Here is a 14,387-nt window from a genome sequence, read left to right as displayed (position 1 = left end):
GTCTCAGGGGGACTATTTTTAGTCCACCACGTCACCGTAACTGACGCCATTTGCAATTTTGCGCTCGTAACGTAAAGCGACCAGCAGTACCGATAGTTAGTTAGAGGCGCCATGAGCTCGTCGACCAAGCCCGTGTACGTGCCCTCGCAGGTGCGCGACGCGTGGTTCCAGAAACTGCGCTCGAGCGTGGCCAACAAGGGCTGCTTCGACTGCAACAAGCGCCACCCGACGTGGGCCACGGTCACGTACGGCGTCTTCATCTGCCTCGACTGCTCGGGGTACCACCGCCGCCTGGGCGTGCACCTGTCGTTCGTGCGCTCCATCGACATGGACGAGTGGACGGAGGACCAGCTCAAGGCCATGTCCGAGGGCGGCAACGCCGAGGCGCGCAAGTTCTTCAAGCAGTACGGCGCCGCCGAGATGACGAGTGTGAGCTCTACACGTCAACAGGATAGAGCCAGGAGATGTGTCGGTCGGTGCACTGCACTGCACTGCAGTACGGGACTGACGTTGTCGTGCTGCTACTGTATTTTGTTGTGGGCAGATCGAGGCCAAGTACAACTCCAAGGCGGCGCAGATGTACAAGGTCGCGCTGGCCAAGAAGGTCAAGGCGTCGAAGCTGCAGATCGTGGCGCCGGAAGAGGAGGAGGTGCGGAGTTAGGTTGAGGGATGATAGATTATTGAGACGGTAGTGTTTTGACGAGAGAGTTGTTGTTGTTGTTGGTGGCTTGTGTAGGACACGCTGGACAATGACGTTGATGGTTTGGAGGCGCTGGTGAAGCACGTGGAGATCAAGGGCGAGACCAATTCGGCTGCTGTGCACGGCCACTTGCAGCGTGAGGTGCCGGTTGCTGCTCCTATGGTGAAGAAGCCGACGCCGACCGCAGCTCCCACGCAGCCGTCGGGGCTGTTGAGTGTGAACCGCCCCGTTGTGTTGCTGGGGGCGAAGGCTGGGGAGGCTACGACTCCGGCTACCACGAGCACGACGCGGCTGAACACGCGGACCAGCAAGGTAAGAGTTTGTCGCTAGTATGGTTGTTCTGGGTTATATCGGATCATGTACTAATTGACACTGGTGGGCATGTTGAGTACAGGCTACTCGTCTTGGAGCCACGAAGTTGTCGACTGGTGGCAAGGCTACGCGCCTTGGCGCTACTAAGCTGTCGACGGGCGCTGATGACTTCGACTTCGACGACATCCCGTTCGAGGTTTGTACACGTCTGCTCTCCTGGCGTTGGGGTGAAATTTTCATCAACCGTACCTCGATACCCTACAGAACCCTCCCCCGCCTGCACCTACCGCCGATGAACTGTCAATGGAGAAGCAGATTAAGGACGACGAAGCCCTGGCTCGAGCCCTGCAAGAGGCTGAAGAGTGAGTACATGTACCAGAGCTTTTCGCTACTCGTGCGTCGGTGGCTAATGTTTTCATTTCTCTCATCAACACCGTAGCGAGCGTACATCAGCTAGAGCCGCTCCCGCGCCAGCGACATATCAGCCCGCCCCGGTGCAAACGCAGACTCTGGACAAGTACAAGAACGCCAAGTCCATTTCGTCTGACAACTTTTTCGGCGGCGAGGCAGTGCAGGCCGACAGCTCTCAGCTGGCACGATTCCAGGGCTCACAATCGATCTCAAGTGACGCCTTTTACGGCAACAACACCAGAGGTCGATCGGCGTCCGGAGAGCGTACGTTTGACAGTTTCGTCGATAGAGGCTTATTGATTTCCTAAGCTATTGTGTTTTTCCTATTGCAGTGACCGATGAAGCAGCCTACCAACTGCAGTTGATGAAGGACAACATGGCCAACAAGGCGGCGAAGGTATTGCATGCAGTTTTTCGACTCCATCGGAAGCTCTTACAATCGTGCTAACAAAACATATATCATGCAACGACAGCTCAAGAACATGACGAGCGGCTTCTTCAGCGACTTGCAGACGCGCTACTCGTAGACACCGCTGCTCAGGCACAAACTACTGATAAGGACGAAGATGTCCATTCAAATATCCGGATGTAGCCATGTTCTAGATCGCACCGCTTCCACGTGGCACCTCCAGAACCTGCACACAGTTAATATAGCCGGATAATCGACTACGATCTGACGACTTAATTGAGCATTTCCAGCAGCTACCACCCATATAAAATCATACCTGCGTATTCCGATCGAGTTAAACTAGCCGATTTGAAGGGTCTAGTCCGTGCCCGTACACGCGTCGCTCCGAAGGTCGGTCATTTCAGGATATCCACCGTCTCGCTAATCTCGCGCCGAACATGTTGAGCACCAAGCGCGTCGTGCTGCTGGCCCTCGTGGCGCTCGTGCTGGGCACCGCCCCGGCCGTGCAGGCCGACGACAAGGAGTGCGAGGGTGCGTTGCAATTGGGCTAACCAGTTCATTGTGTGCAACTGCTTAGCGCCACGTACGTGTTGCTGTTTGCAGTGTGCGTCAAGGTGATCGACGACCTCAAGGTGACGTACGCGCAGCTGCTGAAGGAGTCGCCCAAGGCCAAGACGCAGGCCGTGGCCGAGAAGGCCGTCACCAAGCACTGCGGCAAGAAGCTCAGCACCAAGGACAACAAGCTGGTACGAGCGGTGATGGATACGTCGAACGTAGATAGCTGGTGGCTGACAATTGTTGCCATGCAATGCAATGCTGCAGTGCTACAACCTGGAGCCCCTGAAGAAGGACGTGGCTCGCCAGGTGTCGTTCAAGAAGGACTCGCTCAAGATCTGCAAGTCCCTGGAAAAGAAGAACCCGGACTTCTGCTCCATGCGATACCGTTCGTTGGCTCTGTCTGGCCGGTTGTGCCGTTGGTTCAGTGGCTTACCCTTGCTGGTGCTGTTGTTTTTGCTGTTCGTTGCTGCAGCTGTCAAGACGGACGCCAACACAGACTACTCCAAGATGCGCGTGAAGCAGCTGCGGAAGATCCTGGGCGAGCGCGGCGTGGAGTGCGTCGGCTGCGTCGAGAAGGCCGACTTCATCGCCAAGATCAAGGCCACCGAGTCGCTGCACTCGGAGTTGTAGACCAGCAAGGCGCGGTGGGGCCGGGACGAGCCGCAGCCAGCATCACGGCGTCGACTGTCTTGGCTGGCACGGAGCCTTTTGATTCAATAAAGTTCCAACTACACATCTACGCGCCTCATTCCTTAGCATGCTGCATGTCAACGTGGGCTCGTTCTACTACTGAAACGGCAGGCAACGTCAGTTTGAAGGCAGAAAGTAGCTCATACTATTAAATTAGCGACGACAGCGCAGCAAACCTGCTGCTTGTCCTGCCTCACAAGGCTGCACTTTGTCTCTCTGGCGACAGAAACGTCGAACGGTACGGCGCTTGTGTCAGCTCATGGTCGAGCAGGTGGGCAGATTGCTCCGTCGTCGCTCCAAACAAACGGGGTGGATGGATGTACAGGCAGGTCGTTCGGTACGTAGGCACCTAGAGGCCGAGCTGCGCCGTGCGCAGGATCTGGATCACGGACGAACCCACCAGCACGAACAGGAAGAAGCCCATGAGCACGGGGCCGACGCTGTAGCCCTTCTCCTCCTGCAATTCAGCAGCATCAACGAGTCAGCCTCTCGCACCGTATTAGGCTCTTACAGACGGGCACGACGCACCTTCTGGGGCTGAGAGACGTGGCCGCGCTTGGTGATGTTGGCCAGGTGCTTCTCGGAGCGCAGACGCATCTTCGCGGGGGCGGCCATGGCGCTGAGCTGGTGGACTGGGAGCTGCTGCTTGACGCGGATCTGGAAATGGACGCGGTACAGGTCACCTTGCGCTTGTCGTCTAGACGCGGGTCGAGTTTTGACCAATCACAGCACCGGCCACGTGTCGCGCCGATCTTTTCCGTGGAACGATCTGGTCCGTGTGGGTCACACCATATTCCGTCGTCGGAACCTACGTGGACCACGCGATAAAATCCCGGTGGTCGAGTTGAAGGGGATGGTGCAGGGCAAGTTGCCCCTGCGGAGCCGACGAGTGTTTCACTACGAGATGCATTGACGGGGAATAAAAGAATAGTTTGAGCTCGCGTCGCTACGTCATATACAGGTAGCAGCGCTGCTATGCTAGTACTGCAGTACTTGGTCGAGCGGGTGGCTGACTGATACCGTTGCTCGCCTCGCTTACTTACTGGCGCGCGTTGATCTCGCTGGCCAGCTTGTTCTCGAGCAGCATGTGGCTCTCGGGCGCGAGGCCCACACAGGCGCGGAAGATGTTGATCATGCACTCGCGCTGCGCGAAGAGCGCGTTGACCACGGGCGTGCCGCGCGGCACGAGTGGCGCCTTGAGCATGTAGCTCAGGATGGACAGGATCGAGTGCAGGTGCTCGAAGTCCGCAGCGCCCTCCTTCTTGAGCGTGATGCGCTCGGCCAACTCGCACACGAGCACCAGGTCCAGGATGAGCGGCGACGCCAGCAGCGAGTCCTCGCACGTGTTGTGCATCGAGATGGTGTTGTTGCCGTTCATGAAGATCTTGGACGTGTACTCGTCCAGCGCGCGCTTGCTGTCGCCCACGAACGGCACGTACTTGATGACGACGACGTGGTCCGGGTGCTCGTTCTCCTTGTAGAGCAGGCGGTTGGAGGCCACCATGTCGTCCACGACGTTCGACTTGGAGATCTCCTTGGAGCGGAACTGCTGGGGCGCCGACAGGTTCTTGCCGTCGTTGTTGCCCAGGTGGTTGTAGCTCACGATGGACGTGGGCTTGATGCCGGCCGACACGAGGAAGTCCACGAGCACCGACTTCATCTTGGTCTGGCCCGACTTGAAGTCGTCGCCGCCCACGAACACCTTCTTCTCCTCGGCCAGGTCCAGCACGCCGGGCACGAACGTGTTCTGCGGGCTGCCGTTGATGTACGAGCAGCCCTCGAGGACGGAGGCCACGGCGAAGATGGTGGAGGGCGAGATCTCGGCCTCGCCGGCCTTGATGGACTCGAGCAGGTTGGCCGACGTGTCGTTCACGCCCTCGACGATGTCCGAGAAGCGCTCCGTGTTGGCAGACCAGAGCACGATGACCTTGTCCAGGCCGTTGCTCTGCTTGAAGTCGCGGATCTGCTGGCGCACGGCGTCCAGGTTCTCCTGCTTGGAGCCCTTGAGCAGGTTGTCGGCGCGGTCGGCCTGGTTGGCGGCGATGAAGTCCGGGTAGTAGATGGAGGGCAGCGGCTTGATCTTCTCGAGGTGCGGCACGAGCTGGCGCTGCAGGTCGTGGTCCAGCACCTGCGCGCGCTTCATGGCCTCGGCCAGGTTGAGCGACGAGATGTCCCAGCCGCCGATGACCAGGTCGTTGGGCGAGACCATGGGCAGCAGGTTGTGGAACGGGATGTACACGCCCTCACCGCTGGCGTTCGTGCCGAGGCGCACGGTGGAGGCCTGCGTGACGGAGCCGTAGTAGTTGGGCTCCTGCACGCCCTCCTTGGTGGTCCACGTGATGTGGTGCTTGTTGGCCAGGATGCTGGCCAGCAGCGTCGAGCCGTTGTTGCCGCCCAGGCCCACGATCATGACGCCGAGCTTGGGCACCTTGCGCTGCGTCTTGAACGTGAACTTCTCCTCCAGGGGCGTGGCCACCGTGCCCTCCACGCGCGTCGTGGTGTACGTGTACTGCGACGTGATCTCGTCGGCCGTGTACACGACGTTCTTGCTGTTGACGGTGAAGGGCCCCTGGAAGAAGTCGGAGGACGCCATGGCGGACAGGAAGGCTGTGGTCGAAGAGGTCGAAGGCTGGAAGCTTGAGCTTGGCGCGGAGAATTCGAGAGTGAGCTCGGCGAGCGATCCAGCCTGATGTGGCTAGGCTGCTGCGGAGCGTCAGCCCCCGCCAAAGGCGATCGACGCCAAGATACCAGCAAGCGCCAACCGTCGCGTGCACAGCCGCGGCGTCGACTGTCTATCACCGCACGTTGCAGGCGGCAACTTGACTTGCCGTTTGTGAGGGGGTCAAAATGTGCCGGGATTATCGGGCGGCGGTGCTGTTGCCTTCGTTTTTGATGAGGCTTTGAGCCCGGCGATAAGAGGACGACGCGGCCGTCGCTAGGCTGACGGTGATAGGCAGCTCGTCGATACAGCGTCAACGGCTACATTGCGATTTATTGCAAAACGCGACGCCTGACTTTCGTCCTCAGCCCCCCGTTGCGGTGTGGTGCAGGTGATCGTCATTCGAGAGCTCAAAACTGAAGCAGGGATCAGAAACGGCGACGGCCGCAGCACCACCTTATCCGCGGCGATGGCTGCAAGAGGGCTCGATTTAACCCTGGCAAATCGTGTCCGCACTCGCAGAGGCACTCCGCTCTCAGCTCACGTGGCCAGCTGCCTGCGCTGCTTCAGCCAAAAGCACTCCGCTCAGCTCCACCAGTGAGTGCCGCAGGCTGAAGCCCCCAGGTCTTGCCGCCCAGCGGCGCTCGGTTTTGCAGAGCTTTGCGGAAGCGCTGTTTCGTTTTCGCTCGGCACGTGCTGCCGAGCAGGAGCAGAGCACAATCAGAATCTGCGAAGTCGGCGCCATCCCACAATCGTGCTGCCGCTGGACTCTCTGCAACAGGGTGTCGCTTGCTGTTTTCACAGCGCGTGGACAAGGCGCGCGTGATGTCATGCCACCAGCCAGCGCAACTTCAGGATCCGCTCGGAGGTGGATACTCGCCCGCATCCAAGTGACTGCTGACTGCCACGCACGGCAGCAATCCCGGTGCCCAAGATCAACCGCAACGTTGATCGATTGCTCAGCATCGAACGCAACTTGGTCTCCGCAATGCGATGACGACCCAGCACGGAACCGTGGGCCTCTCGCGCCGCAACGACTGCAATGTCCGTGCTCTCTGGAACCCAGAGTCTGGATCGCGTCGTTCCCCGAGCCCGCAGTCCTACAACGCGTACAATCGCTACACACTCGAAAGTACCCTACGCTGCAACAACAGCACTCCGTCGCGCGAATGCTCCGAAGGCGGCATCACGTCCAGCGCTGCGAAAAGACTTTGAGATTCCCGCTAGCGCCTGACACCTCAAAAGAGCGAGCAGCTTCAGCAGCATGCTAGCCGCAGCGCAAATTCATGAGTGCCTTGGCAGGGAGATTCGCAGGACTCGCAGAGCAACATGCCAGCCCAGCCCATTTGGCTTCAACAACATGAATGGTTGTAAATCGCAGAAACGAGACCATTTCGGCGCAAAAACCGAGGCAAATACCGTCATTCCTACTAGTGCGCGGGTTTTGTGCTTCAGCACGGTTTCTGAACCGGTACATAGCGGGGTATTCTACCATCATTCCGGGGCAAAAGTTGCCTTTTTGCCGCTGTTGTTGGCTCGCGGCAACTTGACCTCGGTCCGCGCGCAGGGCGTAGGCTGGTCGGGCAAAGTTGGTGGTGCACAAAACCTGGCATGCAACGGGAATGTATGCGCTGAGTGTCCTTTGTGCGAGCTACTACGCTCGTGGCCTGGACGAGCTTACCAAGAAAACAATTTGTAGGCGCTTCGCTTTTTGGTTGTGTACCGCTCCAATTTCTCTGTTGCTCTGCGCTCAAGTGCACAAGTATTGATGGTACTTTTCTGGTGAAATTGCTTTTGAAATTTACAATGCGGCTCCAGAGAGCCTCAAACTTCAGCCGCGAAGTGCTCGTTTCGCTATTCTCCTCGTTGTACGACTTGATACGAGGTCCATTTGTGGTTGCAGCGTCTTGTTCGTGTAATTTTTGGTTCTCTAGGTCCATCAAATTTTGCGACGTCCATGCATGCTGCAGCCTACGCACCGGTGCTGAGCAGTCAGATTTTAGCTCGTCATTTCCTAACTGACAATGCATCCAACGATTTCAAGACTGTCAATTTGAACGTCCTGGCATTATGGAGTCTTCATTACGCCAGCTTTCGTAGACAACATACCACCATTGCTGTGCTATAGAACAATTGAGGGCTTCGAAACATGAGCAAGTGAACGAGCACACAGTTATAATCGCGAGCTTTTCATTCTTGCACACACATCGAACGGAACGAACTGAAGCTTTGACCATGCAACAAAACATCGGAAGTACCTCAACGAAAGGCCTCACTATAATATTCCAGTACTTTGGATGGCCAGCTCGATGTGGTAAGTAGTGAATGTAGCTCTCATGGAGACTTGCATTTCTACCAGCTACAGTATTTGACCCGGGTATTCGAACCCCGGTGTAGCACTTCTGGTAGATACTACAAACCACAGTCCGAAGATCGCCGCTATCAGGCTACTAAGTAGCTATGCCTTCTATCTACAGTGCAACCTCATTGCCAGGCCGCTGGCAGTGGTACACGTGCCATCGGTACATGGTACCAGTCCTGGATCGCTTTGTGCACCACATAACGTCATGTGGTCCACGCGTGTCTTGAACCAAAAAAAGATTCGGAATGAGGTCTCGGGGTGTATTTCTGTGACTGAAGCTAATTATACCGCGCGAAGTATGTCGCGCGCTCCAATCATTGCAGCACATTTCGCTATACGCTCCCTCAAGCTCCATTTATAGAAGCAAAGCTCAGGCTGGACAAGACAGCGGGCGCGGCAGTGTGCATCGCTTCGACTCACGCGCAACGATGGAGATCCCCGCGCCGCTGCTGAACGGCTCCATCACGTACCTGGTGCTGACGCTGCTGGCCTGCTTCGCGGGCATCGGCATGGGCGTCACGGGCAAAATGAGTCGCGAGAACTCGTCGTACGTCCGTTTCGCCCGGTAGCTCTCCTTCTGGCACTATATCACTAATATTTACTATTTGTGCATTTGTGTGCTGACCGCAGGGTGTTCACGCTGCTGGCCTTCATGACCGGCATTTGCCTGTGGATGTTCTGGTGCGTGGAGACACAAATAAGACGAGAGAAATTGGGAGCTGAGTTTTCTTTTTCTTTTATCCTGACTTATTTGGTGTTTCTTGATGCAGGGCATGCTGTTGGCTGCACCAGTGGCACATCCTCGTGGTCCCCACGTACGGCGCGGAATAGGAAGGAGTAGGAGAGAGAAGAAGACAGGCGACATTTTCTAGAACCGGCGACAGAAGTTGATCCTTGGTCGGGCGGAGCACCTGCTGCCCTATAAACAATGGAGCGGAACACGAAGTCAGATTTATTTTTTTTCAGTCTTTGAGTCCCCTTGTGTTGTTGAAGACAGCAGGATGTGCACGGAAACAAGTGCTTCGTTTGATTTGTTTTCTTTTGTTCTGGACCTGCCACGAGGGCGCTATCTTTTCGCCCCCCATCGAACACTACGGCCTAAAGTTAAATTGCAAATGGTCTGCGGCTGCAGCTGTACCGGCGGCTTCTCCGCCCACCCCAAATGTAAACTGGTGCGAGCCGTAGTCCATGTCCGGTGCGATGTCGAAGTCTTCCTCGTCTTCGCCATCAAAGTAGTCACGAATAATACGCACAGATTTCTCGTAGATGTCTGCCCACGATTTGAGTTGTTAGTCACCACACACCTGTTGCCTCTCGTTCATGAAAGTGGGTGCTGTCTTACCTTCTTCTTGATGAAACTGCAGGTTTTGGATCAGCTCAATGCCGTCTGCCTCCTCAATGTATCGCGCCATGCGATTCTCCGTGTCCGAGAGCGACATGTCTGCCTCGCCTGCCCGAAGAATATTTTCCAGAGCGTCCAACGACACGTTGATCACGCGCGGGTCCTGGACGTCCAGGAGTTTTACTAACGGAGGGATGCATCCTATGGAAAACAGCCGCATCAACACCAGCGTTAGATACTGCAAGACCACAGCAGCACACCAACGGGACACCGTACCTTGCTGCACTAAATATTTGATCTGCTCTGTGGTGCCGCCGGACGTGGCATTCGAGATAGCCCAGGCCGCTTCTTTTCGGACATCAAACTCGGTTGACGTCAACTGGAATAACAGCGGTGGGATCACGTTGGCGTCGATGACTTCCTGAATTTGGCTCGGTGTGCCAGCAGTAATGTTGGAAATTGCCCAGCATGTCTCCTTGCGAATGAGTTTCTTCTCGTGCTTGAGCAGAGGCACGAGTCGAGGTAATACCGCTAGATCCAGCATCATTTGGGTCTGCTGCTCGTTGCCAGTTACGATATTTCCTATTGTCCGCAGCGCCGGTGTCTGGATAGAAGTGAGGGTGTGCCCCACCAGATCCACTACACGACTACTTACACCAGTGTCAATAACGGCCTGGACAGCGTCGGTCGTGCCGTCCGAGAGATATGACAACGTCCAACAGGCATCCGTGATTACTTCCTCGTCGGGAGAATAAATGAGATGCGGCAGTAGCTTCAGCGCTGGACTAACCAGAGCAAACTCCGGCCTGGGTTTACCACGACAAAAATTCGACAGCGTCCACGTAGCATTTCGGAGAATCGTGATCTTTCCTGAAGATCTTCGCAGAACCGCAAGTAACGGCATCATCGCGCCCGCATTCAGCACCAAGTCGCGGCATTGCGGCGAGTCGCCCGAGATGTTTCCCAGCGCCCACACAGCCTGTTCACACACGTCCTCGTTCGGCGACAGCAGCAGCCCACACAGCAGCTCAACCGCGCCGCAACTGATAACGACCTCCGTGTGCTCCGTCGTGCCGGACGCAATGTTCGTCAGCGCCCACGCGGCCTCAAACTGCACCTCCGGGCGGTCGTGCTGCTTCAGAAACTCCACCAGCAGCGGCACCACGCCCAAGTTGATCACCTCCTGGATTGGCGGGTTATTCTCTGTCCACGAACCAACAAAACCATCATTAAAACCCATATCCCCCACCCACATAGCAACCCACCACGTACCGAGCGACAGCAGCCGCCGCAGCTTGGACACGGCGTTCGACTGCTCCATCGGGTCCAGCGACTGGATCATCGCCGCGATCTTGGGCAAGTCCGACACCTAAAAAGCCCCACCCAAGCAGCACCCACCCACCCGACGTTATCACACCGACCTCAACCACCCACTCCCATATCAGTCACCCCCAGCCAGCAGAGAGAAAGCGTACACTGACGCCGTTAAGGGAGCGCATGGGCACGTCCGCAGCGCTGGCCGCCTGCATCGGCTCCGCGTGCATCGCGCTGTCCGTCACCTGGCGCTCCACCTGCCGTTAAATGACACGCTACTTAGCCCCTCTTTATGCTGATACAGGAGCTTTGAGTCGCTTGGTGCTCTACCACGGTGGTCATGCGCCGGCGCTGGTTGTGTCGCTCCTCGCGGCGGCTCTTGCGGATCTGGACGGTGGTGTCCTCGCGCCGCCGCCGCGTCTCGTCCGCGTCGATGCCCTTCTTGAAGCTGCGCATGCGCTCGGCGACGCGCGCCGCGGAGAAGGAGACGCTCGTGGCCATGGCTGTGGGCGGACTATCGCTCGGCCTGGTGCTTTTGAGCTCGCTCCGAGTAATCGTCGAGTGGCGGCACGCACGCACTTTGAAACCCTCCGATGTGTCGCTTATCAGGTATGGCGGGGTCGGTGACTGTGAAGTGAGATATATTGGTAACGAAAGGGAGAGGTAAAAAAATGGTTGACTTGGGATATGTATGATGAAATGGAGCGAAACTTTGTGCGTGAGGGTTGCATTCTTTATATCGCAATGTGGACCCTGAATGGTAGACGCCGCAGCGAGTTTTTGTCTGGTTGCGCGCTGGAGCGAGGTAGATGCATGCATATCAAAGCCTCCGTCCATTCGCACAGGCGTTTGGTAACAGCGAAGTCGAAGACCCAGGAATAAGGGCAAAGTGCCCGCACTGAACTCTTGAAGTGTGAATGGCGTAACGCAGCACTTCCCATGTTGAACGTATGGGCGAAGGAGCTGCGGTGGTTAATGGCTTAGGGCACTCACTCGAGTGTTCGCTGCTGCTCTGGACTGACACAGCTGGGACGGAGATGTTGCAGCTCTCCATGCCGTTCGCGCCGTCGAGAGGATTTCAACGGGTCACCGGAATGGCTACATGCCGATCTTGCATTCGTGATCGACTGTACCACGAAAACAATTCTGAGCTCGAATCGAGAGCAACTGGTGCACGACCACTTGCATCCACTTACGAACTGCTCTAATCGGCTGGCGAAGTGACCCGCAGACAGGCGTTCGTGGACTTTGCTTCAGCTTACAGTTTCTTTAGTGTCAACTCGCCGTTTCCTTACACCAATTCACCAGCACCTCCTATCACCTCCCGTGTTTGTCATAGCCTGGCATTGATGGATGCCAATAATCCAAGAAGGACCGAAGCAATAAGACCAACACTAGGCTGGATGTGTACAGTGTGTCCTCCCACACTCACGATGTTCCTCGCTCGACGGTACCCCCTCCCCCCCCCCCGCACACACACACACACACATCAACGAGCACTTCCGATGCTTGGAGCAAACCGTCATATCACCGTCTACCACGGTCCAATATGGCAGCAGTCCAGTTACCACATCCACCACCGCCGCTCCGTTCATCGCAGCAAATGCCTGCATCACGCCGCGTATCACGGCCACACACTCTGCCAACAATCAACGGGTGCTCTCCTGTGACTGCTCACAACCATGTGAGGCGTTCAAGTGTACTCGGGCGGTTCCTCTGAAAACGCGGAGGTCGTGGCTAAAAACTTCGAGATGTCGCCCGATCAGTTGCAACGCGGTGATGTGCACACGCTGGTAACGTCGACGCTGTACGCACGCGACATAGGCTCAGCGCTGGAATACTTCCTATGGCTCGCCATCATGTGTGTCGCGCGCTGGGCAACGCTCGGTTCCTCGCCCTATTCGTCGGCATCGGGGCGCTCGCCGATTTTGTTTCGGTGACGAAGGGGAGCGACGTGGTAGCCGGGGACGCGGCGTACGCCATGGACTGCTGCTATACTCACGAGTCACGCTGTCGCAGCGATGGATGCGCTGGCCGCTGTGGCTCTTTAGCGCCGATTTCCTCAGGCGTGATGAAGGCGAACAAGGACACGTGACGGGGGTGCTGTGGGTTGGCGGCGTGCTTGGCGCTGAGACGACAACCTCGGTATTTTCGAGCGCACCGTTGGTGTAGTAGTTGCAGCGCAGGTTTTGGTGGGGTACAGTACTCAAACCGCTAGATACAGCCTTGTAGTCAAAGGTTGGAAGCCAAGGATTTCGTATAACTTTCCTGCTGGCTATCGTTGAACTCGTTCATGAGTCGCCAGTTGTTGAAGTGCCCTAATTTCGTACTTAGCTTGACGCCACTGTAAAACGCTCCTCCCCATCCTGCCATGCTCACAGCAAGCCGTATCGCGGTGTACCGCCGTCCAATATGGCAGCAGTCCAGCCACCACATCCATGTCCGCCGCCGCGCCGTTCGTCGCAGCAACCGCCTGCAACGCGTGTCACGACCTCCTCCCTCGGCGACTGCACATGAATCCACGGGTGGTCTCCTGCTGCTGCTCGCCACCATGTGCGGCGTCCAGGCGTACGCGAGCCCCGTGACGGGCTCCTTCGAGAGCGCCGGCTTCGTGGCCAGGAACTTCGAGACTACGCGCGGCCACGTGCTGCGCGGCTACGTGCACACTTTGTTCACGTCGACGCTGTACACGCCCGACGCGCGCTCGGCGCTGCTGAACGTTTTGTGGCTCGGCATCTCAGGGCGCCACGTGTGCCGCGCAGTAGGCAACGCGCGGTTCCTCGCGCTGTTCGTCGGTAGCGGGGCGCTGGCCAACGCTGTGATACTGATGACAAGGTCCAACGAGCGCAAAGGCGCGGTGATGCCGCTGGCCTTGTCGGTCGGGGGCTCGGCGTGTGCCGTGGATTGCATCGTGACGCTGAACGCGCTGCTGTACCCACCGTCGCGGGTCGCGCTCTCGCGGCGGTGGATACGCTGGCCGCTGTGGTTCTTTAGCGCCATGTTCCTCACGCGGGATGAGGGAGTTCGACCGCCGTGGGTGCAGGACTGCGCTCCGCGTGAGGGCCACTTGACAGGCGTGCTGTGCGGACTGGCCGCGTTCTTGGCGCTGAGACGACCACCTCGGTATATCTGAGCAGTGCTGGTGGGTGCTGTGAACAATTACTCAAGACCGACGATGGGTTTGAACGCAGGTGCTTTTGCTGGTTTGTTGCGGAGCGAACGAATCTTTCCGGGTATCCGACGAGCGCGCAGCACCGTCCGTTTTCAAAGCGATCTTTGCGCCAAAGTTACTAATAGGCTAGCACAACTCTAATATACACTTCGCTATTTTCTCCGAGCCCCACAGGTCTCTCTCATCTAGTGTCTGTACGAAGTCCACTGGTCTCCAACTTGACGCTTCCTTTGCTCAAAAGTGATCGTGCCAATGATTTTATCTGGATTAGGTGTGATCATATTTGAGAACGCGTCAATGCTTAGCCATCCATTTTGAGTTTTCGAGATAATCACGTTTAAAGTTGCATGAGTATAGTTGCGCGTGGCGCTGGCGCTGCATTGCGAAAAATAGGAGGCAGGATTTCCTTACGGAGAATCGCGAGGAAGACCGGGTTAGTCGTTTGTTTGATTGCACGC

The 14,387-nt window shown here is 57.0% G+C and overlaps 6 protein-coding genes across 6 annotated transcripts; 4 read left to right on the top strand and 2 right to left on the bottom strand.

The window, feature by feature from the left end:
• Positions 1 to 111: 111 nt before the first annotated feature.
• Positions 112 to 1,950, top strand: IUM83_09456 (ADP-ribosylation factor GTPase-activating protein; the record flags this gene model as incomplete). Its single annotated transcript, XM_067933897.1, has 8 exons — positions 112 to 429; positions 545 to 649; positions 737 to 1,012; positions 1,095 to 1,208; positions 1,277 to 1,374; positions 1,452 to 1,687; positions 1,756 to 1,820; positions 1,897 to 1,950. 8 exons carry the CDS (start codon positions 112 to 114, stop codon positions 1,948 to 1,950), a joined length of 1,266 nt encoding a protein of 421 aa, XP_067786520.1.
• A 319-nt stretch (positions 1,951 to 2,269) lies between these two features.
• IUM83_09455 (RxLR-like protein) lies at positions 2,270 to 3,020 on the top strand (the record flags this gene model as incomplete). Its single annotated transcript, XM_067933896.1, has 4 exons — positions 2,270 to 2,363; positions 2,436 to 2,578; positions 2,655 to 2,775; positions 2,863 to 3,020. The coding sequence occupies 4 exons, from the start codon at positions 2,270 to 2,272 to the stop codon at positions 3,018 to 3,020; spliced, it is 516 nt and encodes a 171-aa protein (XP_067786522.1).
• A 1,099-nt stretch (positions 3,021 to 4,119) lies between these two features.
• On the bottom strand, positions 4,120 to 5,673 carry IUM83_09454 (Inositol-3-phosphate synthase; the record flags this gene model as incomplete). Its single annotated transcript, XM_067933895.1, has 1 exon — positions 4,120 to 5,673. The coding sequence occupies one exon, from the start codon at positions 5,671 to 5,673 to the stop codon at positions 4,120 to 4,122; it is 1,554 nt and encodes a 517-aa protein (XP_067786521.1).
• A 2,856-nt stretch (positions 5,674 to 8,529) lies between these two features.
• On the top strand, positions 8,530 to 8,932 carry IUM83_09453 (Small cysteine rich protein SCR76; the record flags this gene model as incomplete). Its single annotated transcript, XM_067933894.1, has 3 exons — positions 8,530 to 8,648; positions 8,732 to 8,782; positions 8,872 to 8,932. The coding sequence occupies 3 exons, from the start codon at positions 8,530 to 8,532 to the stop codon at positions 8,930 to 8,932; spliced, it is 231 nt and encodes a 76-aa protein (XP_067786697.1).
• Positions 8,933 to 9,192: 260 nt separating this feature from the next.
• IUM83_09452 (Importin alpha-2 subunit) lies at positions 9,193 to 11,258 on the bottom strand (the record flags this gene model as incomplete). The annotated part of the gene is made up of 7 exons (XM_067933893.1): positions 9,193 to 9,371; positions 9,444 to 9,644; positions 9,720 to 10,116; positions 10,234 to 10,646; positions 10,716 to 10,812; positions 10,919 to 11,014; positions 11,088 to 11,258. The coding sequence occupies 7 exons, from the start codon at positions 11,256 to 11,258 to the stop codon at positions 9,193 to 9,195; spliced, it is 1,554 nt and encodes a 517-aa protein (XP_067786519.1).
• A 1,870-nt stretch (positions 11,259 to 13,128) lies between these two features.
• IUM83_09451 (serine protease family) lies at positions 13,129 to 14,051 on the top strand (the record flags this gene model as incomplete). Its single annotated transcript, XM_067933892.1, has 2 exons — positions 13,129 to 13,880; positions 13,949 to 14,051. 2 exons carry the CDS (start codon positions 13,129 to 13,131, stop codon positions 14,049 to 14,051), a joined length of 855 nt encoding a protein of 284 aa, XP_067786699.1.
• Positions 14,052 to 14,387: the final 336 nt, after the last annotated feature.

This window comes from Phytophthora cinnamomi (assembly GCF_018691715.1).
Source record: "Phytophthora cinnamomi strain GKB4 chromosome Unknown Contig67, whole genome shotgun sequence".
In the NCBI taxonomy this organism is placed as follows: Eukaryota; Oomycota; class Peronosporomycetes; order Peronosporales; family Peronosporaceae; genus Phytophthora; species Phytophthora cinnamomi.
This window is presented reverse-complemented; position numbering and strand designations above follow the sequence as displayed.